The 20047-nt window shown below is 28.9% G+C and overlaps 1 protein-coding gene and 1 long non-coding RNA gene across 3 annotated transcripts; both read left to right on the top strand.

Annotated features, from left to right (window-relative positions):
- Positions 1 to 5: 5 nt before the first annotated feature.
- Positions 6 to 1085, top strand: LOC122513951 (cell division cycle 5-like protein; the record flags this gene model as incomplete). Its single annotated transcript, XM_043630489.1, has 2 exons — positions 6 to 689; positions 777 to 1085. Coding segments are annotated over 2 exons (906 nt in total), but the record flags the coding sequence as incomplete, so codon positions are not given.
- Positions 1086 to 18097: 17012 nt separating this feature from the next.
- LOC122513790 lies at positions 18098 to 19387 on the top strand. 2 transcript variants are annotated; one of them, XR_006302865.1, is made up of 4 exons: positions 18098 to 18139; positions 18215 to 18257; positions 18362 to 18406; positions 19080 to 19387. It is a non-coding gene; the product is annotated as an uncharacterized LOC122513790 (long non-coding RNA). The 2 variants fall into 2 exon arrangements; XR_006302864.1 differs by lacking the exon at positions 19080 to 19387 and having other exon boundaries at positions 18362 to 18442.
- Positions 19388 to 20047: the final 660 nt, after the last annotated feature.

The following is a 20047-nucleotide window of genomic DNA, read 5'->3' as shown; positions in this document are numbered from 1 at the left end:
ATTACGAAATAGTTGTTCCTGACGATGAAACTATAGATGAAAATACCTCTACTCCTGCAAATGACATAGTTGAAGATCAAGCTGATATAGATGTTAGACACCAACAAGAATTGCTGGAACAAAAGAAAAGGGAATTAGCTCGTAGATCACAAGTTATACAACGGGATTTGCCAAGGCCAGTTGACGTTAACATGAATATTTTAAGGCCTTTCATGGATACTCCACTAACGGATATGCAACGAGCAGAAGAGCTAATTAAAAGGGAAATGATTACAATGATGCAATATGATGCGCTTCAAAATCCTATGCAACAGAATAGAAAGAGTGCTTCCAACTCTTTAGCTCAAGCACAAGCGTATCTCGAACAACATCCTTATATAAATTTTGAAGAAGAGGAATTGGATGCAGCGAACAAATTACTCACCAATGAAATGAATGTTGTTAAGGATGGTATGGCGCATGGAGATTTAAGTTTAGATGCATATACAACAGTGTGGGAAGAATGTTTATCTCAGATATTATATTTGGAAACACAAAAGCGGTATACAAGAGCTACCTTAGCTTCCAAAAAAGATAGAGTAGAAGCTTGTGAAAGAAAATTAGAAGAAAATCGGATGCATATGACTGGTGAAGCTAAAAAAGCTGCTAGAATGGAAAAAAAATTGAAAGTTTTAACAGGAGGTTATCAGGTAATTATTTAATATATATATATATAGTTCAATATATAGTTAAATATTGACATTAGTTGCAATCTTAACATGATTTTTTTTTTTCAGACCAGAGCACAAGTCTTAATCAAACAATTACACGATTTGTATGAACAAATAGAACAAGCCCATTTGGAACTTTCGACATTTAAATTTTTACAAAATCAAGAGGAAGCAGCAGTTCCGAGAAGAATAAATGCTCTTATTGAAGATGTTAATAGACAAACTGAACGTGAACGTATATTACAAATGCGATATGCACAATTGCAGGATAAACTTCAGCAATGTTAATATTATATAGCACACACACACACACACAATTTAACACAATTGTATTAATCTTTAAACATAACATTTTAAAGTTTACATGTGATATAAGTATGCTTAAAACTTTACTAACCTAAGCATGAAAGATTATTGTGTGGATGTTGCGTATGTGGATAGTTGCATGTTGACATTATAATATTAAAATATGTATATATTTTACTATGTATAAATTATTTAAAAAAGTAATACTAAAAGAGAGAGAGAGAGAGAGAGAGAAAGACAATTAAAAACAATGAACCCATAATTATTGAAAATTTTTGAAATTATTAATATCTACTTCTAAATATCAGGGCATTTTTTTAAAAATAATTAAGATAAAATATTTAAAAAATCTGATTTTATTAGCTTCATTTTATTAATTACTTGTTAAAATTATTGTATAATTTATAATTTTAACTGTCTCTATAATTCTTCCTTTTACGAGTTTGAGGGGTCCATTCCCTTTGTAATCGTTTAACAAAAATCTTTACAATCTATCTGCATTACTTACCAATGCTATCTTTGTGAACATAAGACTAGGCTAATAAATAAATATGTACAATATGTATACTGAACAACACCATAAAACTGTATTATGTAATAAAAATGCATAAAAATTATTAAAAAACATTATAAAGTAATTAGTTTCCATAGATGAAATGGATAAAAGGAACCAAGGAAAAAGAAAAAAGAAGGATATGATATTAATTAGGGATTTAAAAGAAACTAATTACAATTATAATGTTTAAAGTAAGCGGTCTTTGGCTAGATTTTACTTGCAATGGAATGTTTAACATATAAAATATGTTAAACATTATACTGAAAGTAAAATACCATTGCCCAGGTCTAACCACGTGGAGGTAACCGCTTCTGAAGACCCGGGATGTGCATCCTGAAGATGTCCCCATCCGAATTAAATTGAAACCAAAGAAAATGAAATGAAAATGATCACCCCGTGAATGATTTTTAATGAGTCCCACTCTTATGCCCCACCCTAAGAGTTTTATTCGGAAAATCTTTACAATTACTATCGATAATGAAGAGAAAAATGGGAAACCAAATAAAAAAATGATAAAAGAGGAGTAAAACATGAATGGAATCTAAGTAACATGGAACCTGTGAATAAATAAAATACATTAAATATAAATGTTACACGTGTGTAATGTGCTTAGGGGAGAAGAATAAATAGATTAAAATTATACATGTAATTATAAATTAAATTATACATTTAATTATACTAATAATTATTTTACACTATCCTTTATTATAACTAAGTCTTCGTGCTGTCCTGGTGTGGTCCTCGTGCTGTCCTGGTGTGGTCCTCGTGCTGTCCTGGTGTGGTCCTCGTGCTGTCCTGGTGTGGTCATCCTCCTATGTAACCTGCAAAAAAAAAAGCAAAGGGATCGGGAAGAAGTTGAAAAGTAGGCTTTTTAAAGTGAAACATTTTACGTTTTTTTTTTTAAGTGGTATCCCACCGGTTGGACTAATCCACTGACTCTAATCTATATTACGAGGAACTTACGCTGCACGTACAGTTTGCCCACCAGCACTATATTTACTGCAAGCTTGAGGAACTGAATCCCTGGGCCCGTCTTACTAATAGCGGTGGTAGACATCCCTTCTAATGCAATTTCAGTTCCTATGCTACGTGCACATCTATGCTTGCAAAATCGCGAGTTAAAAAAAGCAAAGTAAAATAAAAAAAAATAAAAAAAAAATGGATAGGGAGTTTCACTTTAAAAAGCTAAGGGTAGGACATGATTCTATCCTTGGGAGAAAGATAGAATCAAGGCTCGCGTGGGCAGGGTCGCATCCCTGAAGTAAATTCCTTCTTAACAAATGGCGCCCTTTGCGAAGAAGAAATCCACCCGCTACCCATTGAATTGTTTCTAAAAAAATAATAAAATTTTATTAAACGTTTGATATTAAATTTTATGTAACAATGATTGAAAAACAATCTAAGTAATTGGTATAGTTTATAATTATGTTACAATCCAAGAACGCAATCAAGCTGAAGACACAGTCATCTAAAATCATAAAAATAAATTCATATTAAAATTATTTTCTATATTCAAAATAAGTCAATAGGAGAGTATGTAATATTTAAAATAATATAATTGCTTAAACATATACATACATTATGTATTAGTAGACAACAATACTTTGTTCAATACACTTTAAATAATTGTTAATTAATTGATGGAAATATATATTATAATCTAAAAATAAAGATGTACCTTTTGATGAACCTTCCTCTTCGAAATCTACTGTAAGACTGAAACATTGTCATATAAAAAAGTTTTTTTTTTTAATGAATGTTATATACATGGCTTTTCGAAAGTTTCTTATATATGTAACGAGAAAATTAATTGTAATAAATAGAAATAAAAATTATATAAAGTTTTCATTTTAACATTATTTCAATTTTTATGTAATTGCTTAAACAAATGTACATTTGTTGTAATGTTCTTGCGCAGTGATGACTTCGGTGGGAAGGGGTAAAATTTTCATCTATTAAAACATAAAATCGAAATTAATTAATATTTAAAGAACGTCAAAAGTTAGGTAATGTTTAAATAAATATATATGCGTTTAAACAATCTTAATTATAATAAGAATTCATTAAAATATTAAAATAATTGTTAATTAATCGATGCGAGCGTCTATTGTTGTCTAAAAGCTCGGAGTATATGTTCTGTGATCCCTCCTCCTCGAAATTCACCGTTGATCTGAGTAATTATCCTCTGTTAAAGTTTTTTTGGTGAAAGTTGTTTATGTGACTATCCGAAAATTGCGCATGTGTATAAAAGAAAATCAATAAAATTAATCAATAAAATTTAATATTATAACGCTCTCATTTTAATATTCTTTTATTTTTTGTATAATTGCTTAAACTAATGTACATTTGTTGTAATGATCCTGGGCAGTGATGACTTCGGAGGGAAGGGGTAAAATTTTCATCTATTAAAACATAAAATCGAAATTAATTAATATTTAAAGAACGTCAAAAGTTAGGTAATGTTTAAATAAATATATATGCGTTTAAACAATCTTAATTATAATAAGAATTCATTAAAATATTAAAATAATTGTTAATTAATCGATGCGAGCGTCTATTGTTGTCTAAAAGCTCGGAGTATATGTTCTGTGATCCCTTCTCCTCGAAATTCACCGTTGATCTGAGTAATTATCCTCTGTTAAAGTTTTTTTGGTGAAAGTTGTTTACAGGACCTTCCAAACGTTAAGCATGTGTGTAACGAGAATTTTATATGTAATAGAGAGAAATTAAGGTGTAAACGCTCTGATTTTAGCATTTTTATTATTTTTATATAATTGTTTAACTAAAGGTATATTTTTTTTAATGTTCCTGCGCAGTGACGACTTCGGAGGGAAGGGGTAAAATTTTCATCTAATGAAACATAAAATCGAAATTAATTAATATTCAAAGTACGTTAAAGGGTATGTAATGTTTAAATAAATGTACATGCGTTTAAACAATCTTAAATATAATGAGAGTGCATTAGAATATTAAAATAATTGATAATTAATCGATAGAAGTGTCTATTGTTGTCTAAAAGCACCCAGTATAACGTCTATGTACCATCTTCTTCGAAATTCGCCGTTGTAATGAGTCATTGTCCTCTGTGAAAATACTTTTATTAAAAGTTGTTTATATGACTTTCCGAACGTTGCGCATGTATATAACGGGAGTAATATTCGTAATAAATAGAATTTAATATTATAACGTTCCGATTATAACATTCTATTAATTTTTATGTAATTGTTTTAACGAAGGTATATTTTTTTTAACATTCCTGCGCAGTGACGACTTCGGAGGGAAGGGGTAAATTTTTCAACTAATAAAAAATAAAATCAATATTAATTATCATTCAAAGTACGTCAAAAAGTATGTAATGTTTAAATAAATGTATATGCGTTTAAACAATCTTAAATATAATGAGAGTGCATTAGAATATTCAAATAATTGATAATTAATCTATAGAAGTGTCTATTATTTTGTTCTGTTAAGACATTTTTTCAATATTTCGTATCTATGGACTTTCTACTTTACCCCAATCTATTATTTAAAAAGAATAGTTTCCTTTAAATAATTTATTGCCAGTCGATGTATAATAGTGTTTTCAATTAACCGGTACAATGCTAAGTAATATACTTTACATATGTTAGGAATATCCTAACGTAATGTATTTCCTATTTGTCTTTTAAATTTATAATAACCAAGATGCATTCATTCTTCAACTCTTTTGATAGAATATTATAGTATACATGGTTTCCTTCCAGTGTGAGAACGGAACACTTTCACCGGTGTCTTCCTAAATCTTTATGATAAAAGTGTTGTTGGATTCTTCTTATCGTAGTGAAAAATCATACGCTCTCTTTTTCAGTACATTGATTGAACCCCTATGCAGAAAGAATAAGATCTTTAACACTTTGAATAAATATTATTTAAAAAATTATTATAACATTGGTTTATTCCCTATGCAAGATAATTATGTTTGCTTTTTAAAAGTTCTTTTAAACTGCTGCTGCATTCTATTTGCAAAATGATTCCCATGGCATCTCTACGAAGAAGAAATTCGTTGATACAAGTTTTGAATATTTTCTAGTAAGTCGTTAACAATAATATCTTTCATTACCTGATACAAGGCTTGGCAATACAATTTGTACAAGAAAAGAATTCTTAATATAATATGATTCCTGTTCGTCTTTTAAATTTGTAATAATCAGGATACATTTCTTCTTCAAATCTTTTGATGTAATATTATAGTACATGGTTTCCTTCCAGGGTGAGAATGAAACACTTTCATTGGTGTCTTCCTAAATCTTTTATGATAAAAGTGTTGTTGGATTCTTCTTATCGTGGTGAAAAATCATACGCTTTCTTTTTCAGTACATTGATTGAACACCAATGCAGAAAGAATAAGATCTTTAATACTTTGAATAAATATTATTTAAAAAATTATTATAACATTGGTTTATTCCCTATGCAAGATAATTATGTTTGCTTTTTAAAAGATCCTTTAAACTGCTGCTGCATTCTATTTGCAAAATGATTCCCATGGCATCTCTACGAACAAGAAATTCGTTGATACAAGTGTTCAATATTTTCTAGTAAGTCGATTAACAATAATATCTTTAGTTACCTGATACAAGGCTTGGCAATACAATTTGTACAAGAAAAGAATTCTTAATATAATATGATTCCAGTTCGTCTTTAAAATTTTTAATAATCAGGATACATTTCTTCTTCAAATCTTTTGATGTAATATTATAGTACATGGTTTCCTTCCAGGGTAAGAATGAAACACTTTCATTGGTGTCTTCTTAAATCTTTCATGATAAAAGTGTTGTTGGATTCTTCTTATCGTGGTGAAAAATCATACGCTTTCTTTTTCAGTACATTGATTGAACACCTATGCAGAAAGAATAAGATCTTTAATACTTTGAATAAATATTATTTAAAAAATTATTATAACATTGGTTTATTCCCAATGCAAGATAATTATGTTTGCTTTTTAAAAGTTCTTTTAAACTGCTGCTGCATTCTATTTGCAAAATGATTCCCATGGCATCTCTACGAAGAAGAAATTCGTTGATACAAGTTTTGAATATTTTCTAGTAAGTCGAATAACAATAATATCTTTCATTACCTGATACAAGGCTTGGCATACAATTTGTACAAGAAAAGAATTCTTAATATAATATGATTCCAGTTCGTCTTTTAAATTTGTAATAATCAGGATACATTTCTTCTTCAAATCTTTTGATGTAATATTATAGTACATGGTTTCCTTCCAGGGTGAGAATGAAACACTTTCATTGGTGTCTTCTTAAATCTTTCATGATAAAAGTGTTGTTGGATTCTTCTTATCGTGGTGAAAAATCATACGCTTTCTTTTTCAGTACATTGATTGAACACCTATGCAGAAAGAATAAGATCTTTAATACTTTGAATAAATATTATTTAAAAAATTATTATAACATTGGTTTATTCCCTATGCAAGATAATTATGTTTGCTTTTTAAAAGATCCTTTAAACTGCTGCTGCATTCTATTTGCAAAATGATTCCCATGGCATCTCTACGAACAAGAAATTCGTTGATACAAGTTTTGAATATTTTCTAGTAAGTCGATTGACAGTAAATCTTTCATTACCTGGTAGGAGGCTTGTCGATACAATTTGTACAAGAAAAGAATTCTTGATATAATATGATTCCTGTTCGTCTTTTAAATTTGTAATAATCAGGATACATTTCTTCTTCAATCTTTTGATGTAATATTATAGTACATGGTTTCCTTCCAGGGTGAGAATGAAAACTTTCATTGGTGTCTTCCTAAATCTTTCATGATAAAAGTGTTGTTGGATTCTTCTTATCGTGGTGAAAAATCATACGCTTTCTTTTTCAGTACATTGATTGAACACCTATGCAGAAAAAATAAGATCTTTAATACTTTGAATAAATATTATTTAAAAAATTATTATAACATTGGTTTATTCCCTATGCAAGATAATTATGTTTGCTTTTTAAAAGATCCTTTAAACTGCTGCTGATTTCTATTTGCAAAATGATTCCCATGGCATCTCTACGAACAAGAAATTCGTTGATACAAGTTTTGAATATTTTCTAGTAAGTCGATTGACAGTAAATCTTTCATTACCTGGTAGGAGGCTTGGCGATACAATTTGTACAAGAAAAGAATTCTTGATATAATATGATTCCTGTTCGTCTTTTAAATTTGTAATAATCAGGATACATTTCTTCTTCAAATCTTTTGATGTAATATTATAGTACATGGTTTCCTTCCAGGGTGAGAATGAAAAACTTTCATTGGTGTCTTCCTAAATCTTTCATGATAAAAGTGTTGTTGGATTCTTCTTATCGTGGTAAAAAATCATACGCTTTCTTTTTCAGTACATTGATTGAACACCAATGCAGAAAGAATAAGATCTTTAATACTTTGAATAAATATTATTTAAAAAATTATTATAACATTGGTTTATTCCCAATGCAAGATAATTATGTTTGCTTTTTAAAAGTTCTTTTAAACTGCTGCTGCATTCTATTTGCAAAATGATTCCCATGGCATCTCTACGAAGAAGAAATTCGTTGATACAAGTGTTCAATATTTTCTAGTAAGTCGATTAACAATAATATCTTTAATTACCTGATACAAGGCTTGGCAATACAATTTGTACAAGAAAAGAATTCTTAATATAATATGATTCCAGTTCGTCTTTTAAATTTGTAATAATCAGGATACATTTCTTCTTCAAATCTTTTGATGTAATATTATAGTACATGGTTTCCTTCCAGGGTGAGAATGAAACACTTTCATTGGTGTCTTCTTAAATCTTTCATGATAAAAGTGTTGTTGGATTCTTCTTATCGTGGTGAAAAATCATACGCTTTCTTTTTCAGTACATTCATTGAACACCTATGCAGAAAGAATAAGATCTTTAATACTTTGAATAAATATTATTTAAAAAATTATTATAACATTGGTTTATTTCCTATGCAAGATAATTATGTTTGCTTTTTAAAAGATCCTTTAAACTGCTGCTGCATTCTATTTGCAAAATGATTCCCATGGCATCTCTACGAACAAGAAATTCGTTGATACAAGTTTTGAATATTTCTAGTAAGTCGATTAACAATAATATCTTTCATTACCTGATACAAGGCTTGGCAATACAATTTGTACAAGAAAAGAATTCTTAATATAATATGATTCCTGTTCGTCTTTTAAATTTGTAATAATCAGGATACATTTCTTCTTCAAATCTTTTGATGTAATATTATAGTACATGGTTTCCTTCCAGATTGAGAATAAAACACTTTCATTGGTGTCTTCTTAAATCTTTCATGATAAAAGTGTTGTTGGATTCTTCTTATCATGGTGAAAAATCATACGCTTTCTTTTTCAGTACATTGATTGAACACCAATGCAGAAAGAATAAGATCTTTATCACTTTGAATAAATATTATTTAAAAAATTATTATAACATTGGTTTATTCTCTATGCAAGATAATTATGTTTGCTTTTTAAAAGTTCTTTTAAACTGCTGCTGCATTCTATTTGCAAAATGATTCCCATGGCATCTCTACGAACAAGAAATTCGTTGATACAAGTGTTCAATATTTTCTAGTAAGTCGATTAACAATAATATCTTAATTACCTGATACAAGGCTTGGCAATACAATTTGTACAAGAAAAGAATTCTTAATATAATATGATTCCAGTTCATCTTTTAAATTTGTAATAATCAGGATACATTTCTTCTTCAAATCTTTTGAAGTAATATTATAGTACATGGTTTCTTTCCAGGGTAAGAATGAAACACTTTCATTGGTGTCTTCTTAAATCTTTCATGATAAAAGTGTTGTTGGATTCTTCTTATCGTGGTGAAAAATCATACGCTTTCTTTTTCAGTACATTGATTGAACACCTATGCAGAAAGAATAAGATCTTTAATACTTTGAATAAATATTATTTAAAAAATTATTATAACATTGGTTTATTCCCAATGCAAGATAATTATGTTTGCTTTTTAAAAGTTCTTTTAAACTGCTGCTGCATTCTATTTGCAAAATGATTCCCATGGCATCTCTATGAAGAAGAAATTCGTTGATACAAGTTTTGAATATTTTCTAGTAAGTCGATTAACAATAATATCTTTCATTACCTGATACAAGGCTTGGCAATACAATTTGTACAAAAAAGAATTCTTAATATAATATGATTTCTGTTCGTCTTTTAAATTTGTAATAATCAGGATACATTTCTTCTTCAAATCTTTTGATGTAATATTATAGTACATGGTTTCCTTCCAGGGTAAGAATGAAACACTTTCATTGGTGTCTTCTTAAATCTTTCATGATAAAAGTGTTGTTGGATTCTTCTTATCGTGGTGAAAAATCATACGCTTTCTTTTCAGTACATTGATTGAACACCTATGCAGAAAGAATAAGATCTTTAATACTTTGAATAAATATTATTTAAAAAATTATTATAACATTGGTTTATTCCCAATGCAAGATAATTATGTTTGCTTTTTAAAAGATCCTTTAAAATGCTGCTGCATTCTATTTGCAAAATGATTCCCATGGCATCTCTACGAACAAGAAATTCGTTGATACAAGTTTTGAATATTTTCTAGTAAGTCGATTGACAGTAAATCTTTCATTACCTGGTAGGAGGCTTGGCGATACAATTTGTACAAGAAAAAAATTCTTGATATAATATGATTCCTGTTCGTCTTTTAAATTTGTAATAATCAGGATACATTTCTTCTTCAATTCTTTTGATGTAATATTATAGTACATGGTTTCCTTCCAGGGTGAGAATGAAACACTTTCATTGGTGTCTTCCTAAATCTTTTATGATAAAAGTGTTGTTGGATTCTTCTTATCGTAGTGAAAAATCATACGCTCTCTTTTTCAGTACATTGATTGAACACCTATGCAGAAAGAATAAGATCTTTAACACTTTGAATAAATATTATTTACAAAATTAATAAAACATTGGTCTATTCCCTATGCAAGATAATTATGTTTGCTTTTTAAAAGTTCTTTTAAACTGCTGCTGCATTCTATTTGCAAAATGATTCCCATGGCATCTCTACGAAGAAGAAATTCGTTGATACAAGTGTTCAATATTTTCTAGTAAGTCGATTAACAATAATATCTTTAATTACCTGATACAAGGCTTGGCAATACAATTTGTACAAGAAAAGAATTCTTAATATAATATGATTCCAGTTCGTCTTTTAAATTTGTAAAAATCAGGATACATTTCTTCTTCAAATCTTTTGATGTAATATTATAGTACATGGTTTCCTTCCAGGGTGAGAATGAAACACTTTTATTGGTGTCTTCTTAAATCTTTCATGATAAAAGTGTTGTTGGATTCTTCTTATCGTGGTGAAAAATCATACGCTTTCTTTTTCAGTACATTGATTGAACACCTATGCAGAAAGAATAAGATCTTTAATACTTTGAATAAATATTATTTAAAAAATTATTATAACATTGGTTTATTCCCAATGCAAGATAATTATGTTTGCTTTTTAAAAGTTCTTTTAAACTGCTGCTGCATTCTATTTGCAAAATGATTCCCATGGCATCTCTACGAACAAGAAATTCGTTGATACAAGTGTTCAATATTTTCTAGTAAGTCGATTAACAATAATATCTTTCATTACCTGATACAAGGCTTGGCAATACAATTTGTACAAGAAAAGAATTCTTAATATAAATGATTCCTGTTCGTCTTTTAAATTTGTAATAATCAGGATACATTTCTTCTTCAAATCTTTTGATGTAATATTATAGTACATGGTTTCCTTCCAGGGTAAGAATGAAACACTTTCATTGGTGTCTTCTTAAATCTTTCATGATAAAAGTGTTGTTGGATTCTTCTTATCGTGGTGAAAAATCATACGCTTTCTTTTTCAGTACATTGATTGAACACCTATGCAGAAAGAATAAGATCTTTAATACTTTGAATAAATATTATTTAAAAAATTATTATAACATTGGTTTATTCCCAATGCAAGATAATTATGTTTGCTTTTTAAAAGTTCTTTTAAACTGCTGCTGCATTCTATTTGCAAAATGATTCCCATGGCATCTTACGAAGAAGAAATTCGTTGATACAAGTTTTAATATTTTCTAGTAAGTCGATTGACAGTAAATCTTTCATTACCTGGTAGGAGGCTTGGCGATACAATTTGTACAAGAAAAGAATTCTTGATATAATATGATTCCTGTTCGTCTTTTAAATTTGTAATAATCAGGATACATTTCTTCTTCAAATCTTTTGATGTAATATATAGTACATGGTTTCCTTCCAGGGTGAGAATGAAAAACTATCATTGGTGTCTTCCTAAATCTTTCATGATAAAAGTGTTGTTGGATTCTTCTTATCGTGGTGAAAAATCATACGCTTTCTTTTTCAGTACATTGATTGAACACCAATGCAGAAAGAATAAGATCTTTAATACTTTGAATAAATATTATTTAAAAAATTATTATAACATTGGTTTATTTTCTATGCAAGATAATTATGTTTGCTTTTTAAAAGTTCTTTTAAACTGCTGCTGCATTCTATTTGCAAAATGATTCCCATGGCATCTCTACGAACAAGAAATTCGTTGATACAAGTGTTCAATATTTTCTAGTAAGTCGATTAACAATAATATCTTTCATTACCTGATACAAGGCTTGGCAATACAATTTGTACAAGAAAAGAATTCTTAATATAATATGATTCCTGTTCGTCTTTTAAATTTTTAATAATCAGGATACATTTCTTCTTCAAATCTTTGATGTAATATATAGTACATGGTTTCCTTCCAGGGAAGAATGAAACACTTTCATTGGTGTCTTCTTAAATCTTTCATGATAAAAGTGTTGTTGGATTCTTCTTATCGTGGTGAAAAATCATACGCTTTCTTTTTCAGTACATTGATTGAACACCTATGCAGAAAGAATAAGATCTTTAATACTTTGAATAAATATTATTTAAAAAATTATTATAACATTGGTTTATTCCCAATGCAAGATAATTATGTTTGCTTTTTAAAAGTTCTTTTAAACTGCTGCTGCATTCTATTTGCAAAATGATTCCCATGGCATCTCTACGAAGAAGAAATTCGTTGATACAAGTTTTAAATATTTTCTAGTAAGTCGATTAACAATAATATCTTTCATTACCTGATACAAGGCTTGGCAATACAATTTGTACAAGAAAAGAATTCTTAATAATATGATTCCTGTTCGTCTTTTAAATTTGTAATAATCAGGATACATTTCTTCTTCAAATCTTTTGATGTAATATTATAGTACATGGTTTCCTTCCAGTGTGAGAACGGAACACTTTCATTGGTGTCTTCCTAAATCTTTCATGATAAAAGTGTTGTTGGATTCTTCTTATCGTAGTGAAAAATCATACGCTCTCTTTTTCAGAACATTGATTGAACACCTATGCAGAAAGAATAAGATCTTTAATACTTTGAATAAATATTATTTAAAAATTATTATAACATTGGTTTATTCCCTATACAAGATAATTATGTTTGCTTTTTAAAAGATCCTTTAAACTGCTGCTGCATTCTATTTGCAAATGATTCCCATGGCATCTCTACGAAGAAGAACTTCGTGATACAAGTTTTGAATATTTTCTAGTAAGTCGATTGATAGTAAATCTTCATTACCTGGTAGGAAGCTTGGCGATACAATTTGTACAAGAAAAGAATTCTTGATATAATATGATTCCTGTTCGTCTTTTAAATTTGTAATAATCAGGATACATTCCTTCTTCAATTCTTTTGATGTAATATTATAGTACATGGTTTCCTTCCAGGGTGAGAATGAAAAACTATCATTGGTGTCTTCCTAAATTTCATGATAAAAGTGTTGTTGGATTCTTCTTATCGTAGTGAAAAATCATACGCTCTTTTTTTCAGTACATTGATTGAACACCTATGCAGAAAGAATAAGATCTTAAATACTTGAATAAATATTATTTAAAAAATTATTATAACATTGGTTTATTCCCTATACAAGATAATTATGTTTGCTTTTTAAAAGATCCTTTAAACTGCTGCTGCATTCTATTTGCAAAATGATTCCCATGGCATCTCTACGAAGAAGAACTTCGTGATACAAGTTTTGAATATTTTCTAGTAAGTCGATTGATAGTAAATCTTTCATTACCTGGTAGGAAGCTTGGCGATACAATTTGTACAAGAAAAGAATTCTTGATATAATATGATTCCTGGTCGTCTTTTAAATTTGTAATAATCAGGATACATTTCTTCTTCAAATCTTTTGATGTAATATTATAGTACATGGTTTTCTTCCAGATTGAGAATGAAACACTTTCATTGGTGTCTTCTTAAATCTTTCATGATAAAAGTGTTGTTGGATTCTTCTTATCGTGGTGAAAAATCATACGCTTTCTTTTTCAGTACATTGATTGAACACCTATGCAGAAAGAATAAGATCTTTAATACTTTGAATAAATATTATTTAAAAAATTATTATAACATTGGTTTATTCCCTATGCAAGATAATTAGTTTGCTTTTTAAAAGATCTTTAAACTGCTGCTGCATTCTATTTGCAAAATGATTCCCATGGCATCTCTACGAAGAAGAACGTTCGTTGATACAAGTTTGAATATTTTCTAGTAAGTCGATTAACAATAATATCTTTCATTACCTGGTACAAGGCTTGGCAATACAATTTGTACAAGAAAAGAATTCTTAATATAATATGATTCCTGTTCGTCTTTTAAATTTGTATAATCAGGATACATTTCTTATTCAATTCTTTTGATGTAATTTATAGTACATGGTTTTCTTTCAGTGTGAGAACGGAACACTTTCATTGGTGTCTTCCTAAATCTTTCATGATAAAAGTGTTGTTGGATTCTTCTTATCGTAGTGAAAAAGCATACGCTCTCTTTTCCAGTACATTGATTGAACACCTATGCAGAAAGAATAAGATCTTTAATACTTTGAATAAATATTATTTAAAAAATTATTATAACATTGGTTTATTCCCTACACAAGATAATTATGTTTGCTTTTTAAAAGATCCTTTAAACTGCTGCTGCATTCTATTTGCAAAATGATTCCCATGGCATCTCTATGAAGAAGAACTTCAGTGATACAAGTTTTGAATATTTTCTAGTAAGTCGATTGATAGTAAATCTTTCATTACCTGGTAGGAGGCTTGGCGATACAATTTGTACAAGAAAAGAATTCTTGATATAATATGATTCCTGTTCGTCTTTTAAATTGTAATAATCAGGATACATTTCTTCTTTAATTCTTTTGATGTAATATTAGAGTACATGGTTTCCTTCCAGTGTGAGAATGGAACACTTTCATTGGTGTCTTCCTAAATCTTTCATGATAAAAGTGTTGTTGGATTCTTCTTGTCGTATTGAAAATTTATATGCTCTCTTTCCAGTACATTGATTGATCACCTATGCAGAAAGAATAAGATCTTTAATACTTTGAATAAATATTATTCAAGTGTAATATAATACTTGTGTTTTAGAAATAAAAGATTATTATGTTTACCTTTTATATATTTGTGTCTTGATTATTTCTTGTCACTGCAACAGCATTTTTTAGATATTTTTAAGGATATTTTTTAATTACCTGAGATGAATGGGACGACATAGTATCCGTGCGATCTCCAGCACCGACGCCAAGAAAAGAAGGAAGGGAAGTCAGCAAAGAGCCCTGATTAGCTGATAATAAATCGGCCGATAATTATTAACATTGTAAATGAGCAATTAGAAATTCCGAGTAACCAATAGAAATGTATTTCACGCACACAAGCTTGCCCCGTCACGTACGTAACTCGGCTTTCTTCATGACCACGCTAGTTAATCTAGATATGATAATTTATTTATTAGATAAATAAAAAATTTATTCTATTTTTCTATTTAAGGTACACGTATCTTATTAATATTTAAAAAATAACGAAATGAATAAAGAAAATATGCACTATAAACCTTATCACACCGCACAGAAAAACACACATAATTTATTTATTAAATAAATAAAAAATCCATTTTAATAATAATTATAATTATCCAATTAATAATATATTATCTAATCTATTTTTCTATTAGGTGTATACGTTCCTTGTTAATATTTAAAAAAAAAATACGAATAAAAAAGACAATATACACTAAAAACTTTATCACATGGCAACGTTCTGATTTAAACATTCCTTTAATTTTTATGTAAGTTTAAACTAATATACATTTGTTTTAACGTCCCTGTGTAATGATGACTTTGGATAATAAAATTTTATGCAGAAAAATATCACATTAAAATTATTTTATATTCAAAGTATGTTAATAAGTATGTAATGTTTAAACCAGTACATATGTGTTTAAACAATCTGAAATATAAAGAGATTGCATTAGATATTAAAATAATTGTAAAATAATCGATAGGAATGTCTATTGTTGTCTAAAAGATCGGAATATGATCTATGTACCGTCCCCTTCGAAATCCACCGTTGAAATGAGACGTTGTCCTCTATGAAAGTACTTTTATTGAAAGTTGTTTATATGACTTTGCGAACGTTGCGCTTGTGTAAAAGTGAATAATCCATCTAATCGATAAATTTAAGATTATAACGTTATTATTTTCGTATTGTTATCTATTTCATGTAATTATTTTAATGCTTCTGCGCAGTGATGACTTCGAGGATAAAATTCCGCTGTAACATAAAGAGAGTGCATTAGTGCATTATAATAATTGTAAAATAATCGATAGGAATGTCTATTGTTGTCTAAAAGATCGGAATATATGATCTATGTACCGTCCCCTTCGAAATCCACCGTTGAAATGAGACGTTGTCCTCTATGAAAGTACTTTTATTGAAAGTTGTTTATATGACTTTGCGAACGTTGCGCATGTGTATAAAGTGAATAATCCATCTAATCGATAAATTTAAGATTATAACGTTATGATTTTCGCATTTTTATCTATTTCATGTAATTATTTTAATGCTCCTGCGCAGTGATGACTCCGAAGATAAAATTTTGCTGTAACATAAAGAGAGTGCATTAGTGCATTATAATAATTGTTAATTAACCGATGCAAGCGTCTATTGTTGTCTAAAAGATCGGAATATATAATCTATATACCGTCCCCTTCGAAATGCACCGTTGAAATGAGACGTTGTCCTCTATGAAATTACTTTTATTAATTGTTGTTTATATGACTTTGCAAACGTTGCGCATGTGTATAAAAGAAAATCAATAAAATTAATCAATAAAATTTAATATTAACGTTCTCATCTTAGTATTCTTTTAATTTTATGTAATTATTTTAATGCTTCTGCGCAGTGATGACTTTGAGGGTAAAATTTAGCTGTAACATAAAGAGAGTGCATTAGTGCAAAAAATAATTGTTAATATAATAGATGCAAGTGTCTATTGTTGCTTAAAAACTAGGAGTATATGTTCTGTGATCCCTCCTCCTCGAAATTCGTCGTTAGATTGAGCCATTGTGCTCTAAATAATTTGTTTTTTTAAATTTTATTTATATGACTTTCCTAACGTTGCGCATGTGTGTAACGAGAATTTTATTTGAAATAAAGAAAATTAAGATAAAACGCTCTGATTATAGCATTTTTTCATTTTTATGTAAATGTCTAAACAAATGTACATTTTTTTTAATGTTCCTGTGCAATGCAATGAATGAATCGAATGCAACCTCTTTTATACATCGCAACTTTAATTTCTATAATTTTGTACAACTCCCTGGTATCTGTAAATACATAAAAGTTATAAAAAACATTATAAAGTAATTAGTTTTACTGTCGGTCTTCCTACTGTCGGTAACACTGATGGTAATTTACCATGAAGGTTTTCCTACTGTCGGTAACTCTGATGGTAATTTATCATCAACACTTCTCGGTCGATAACTCTGATGGTAACTTACCATTAACTCTTCTCGGTCGGTAACTCTGATGGTAATTTACCATCAGCATTTTTCGTACGCGTACCGTGTACCCTCACCTCTACAGCGTACCGTCTACCGTGTACCCTCTACCGCGTACCCTCTACCGCGTACCCTCTACCGCGTACCCTCTACCCTCTACCGCGTACCGTCTACATATTTTTTCTCTAACACATTTATTAGAATATGTATTACATTATTATGATACAATGTATTTACATATACATTTTATATATTAATACATTCACAGTATATTCAATACATTCTCATATTAATGTATTTTATTCGTAGTTTATTTATATATAACATATTTAACGTATCATTCATAACGTATTTACTTTTTATATCAACGTTATGTGTACTAATGATCAAATACGTTTGAACGTACGCAGAGATAAAGAAAAACATGCGAAGGTGAAGGTCAAAGTCAAACGAGGTAACGAGCATTGTCTATATATACACATCGTCTATCATCGAGTACGCATAGAAAAACATTTCGCGACTGCCATATAAGGTAAATAGGAGGGGTGGGGTGACTCGAGCTACGTCATACCGCATTCAGCTGTCGGACGCCGTCGAGACAAGTCTCAACTAGTTTCGCTCCACGTAAGAACTTAATTACTCCGTAATTAAAAAATATTTCATTATCAAATTTTGTAATCTAATCAAATTTCATTACAGGTACATGCAATCATTATCGATGACGTGAATGCATTGAAATTAGGTAAGAAGATCTGTAATTAGAATTATATTATATTATCGATTATATGTATCGATAGTTTCACAAAAATTTCTATCATAATCTCTTATTCTTTTTATGGTTTCAAGAAGACGTTCACCATCGTTCCATGGAAATTATACTAATCAATGGTGGTATATACAACTGCATACATACGTGCAAGTGTATTTCTTTCTTTCTTTCTTTCTTTTCTTTAATTTTAGAAATGCATCAATTTCCAAATGGATCGTTCGATGCATTAGAAAATTTTAACTTCTCGTATCGTTAATTAATTGTAAAGTAAATGAAATGATTTATCGAATTAATTATTTAATTACGCGTTGCAATTGTCGTTTAAATGTTTTTAATTTAAATTCATTTTAGTTCTTTCGGTATTTAATTCACATAAATAATTCAAGACACAGCCGATTCTATTTTATTGTTCAAATGATAATTTATAAATATTGTACTTTGTTTAGTTTTACATTAATGCTATATCTATTCTTTCCTATAAGTATTAAGGCAATTAGCATACTTCTGTAAAAATAACCCTATCGCGATGAAATTTATTCTTTATTCGCGATATTTGTTCGTTTGTATTTTATCTTTTTTTTTTATATAGTTTACAAGTTTGTGGTTACAATTTTTGAATAATTTTTTTTATTAATAATTAAAGCATACAAAAAATAGTAGCACGATTCCAGAATTTTTGAAATACGTAGTTTAAATAATTGAATAATAAAACTATTATAATATATTTTTTATTATTAACATAATAAATAAACAGAAGTACGCTACGACTTGCTTTAATTAAACTTTGATTTTCAGAGCTTTAGTTGCGATTGCGGGCAATGCAATCATAGAATCAGTGTTCGTTTTGAAAAATGTTGCATTTTTTGTATGCGATCGTATAGATTGCATACAAAACAGTAATTAAATCGTTATATTTAAAATCAATGCAAATAATCTTGTTGAGAAAACAATTTGCTCGGTACGCGATTAGAATCATTAACACACCTTCGGCCAATTCGGTAGAAGAGGATTTGCGTTTCGATTAAAATATTGTCATGGTCGAAAGTGTGAATTAACATCTTTATTTCTTCTGGAACATCTTTATCGACGCATCTGGCTTCGTCTAGATAAATCAATGGTTAGTATTATTTTCTAATCTCAATTATTACTTCTCACATATTCATTTTTAAATCGTGATTGTTTTATTCATGTTTCTCATTCATGAAAAATCTTTTGAATGATATGAAACATAATTAATTTCATTTTTATTTTAAATATAGATTATAATCATCGATTCAACGATTCAACAATTAAACAATACATCGATTCTACAATACATCGATTCAACAATTCATCGATTCAACAATTTAACAATTCATCCAATTCAAAATCAACTTCAGATCTTTATTTCTTCTGGAACATCTTTATCGATGCATCTGGCTTCGTCTAGATAAATCAACGGTTATTATTATTTTTTAATCTCAATTATTACTTCTCACATATTCATTTTTTAAATCGTGATTATTTTTATTCATGAAAAATCTTTTGAATGATATGAAACATAATTAATTTTATTTTCTATTTTTAAATATAGATTATAATAATCGATTCAACGGTTTAACGATTAAACAATACATCGATTCTACAATACATCGATTCTACAATACATCGATTCAACAATTCATCGATTCAACGATTCGACATTCAACACTCAACATTCAACGATTCAACATTCAACATGCAACGATTCAACATTCAACGATTCAACGATATATCGATTCTAC

Source organism: Polistes fuscatus, unplaced genomic scaffold, assembly GCF_010416935.1.
Source record: "Polistes fuscatus isolate 324 unplaced genomic scaffold, CU_Pfus_HIC Scaffold13, whole genome shotgun sequence".
Taxonomy (NCBI): Eukaryota; Metazoa; Arthropoda; class Insecta; order Hymenoptera; family Vespidae; genus Polistes; species Polistes fuscatus.
Note: the sequence above shows the minus strand (reverse complement) of the source record. Positions and strands in the feature narration are given on the sequence as shown.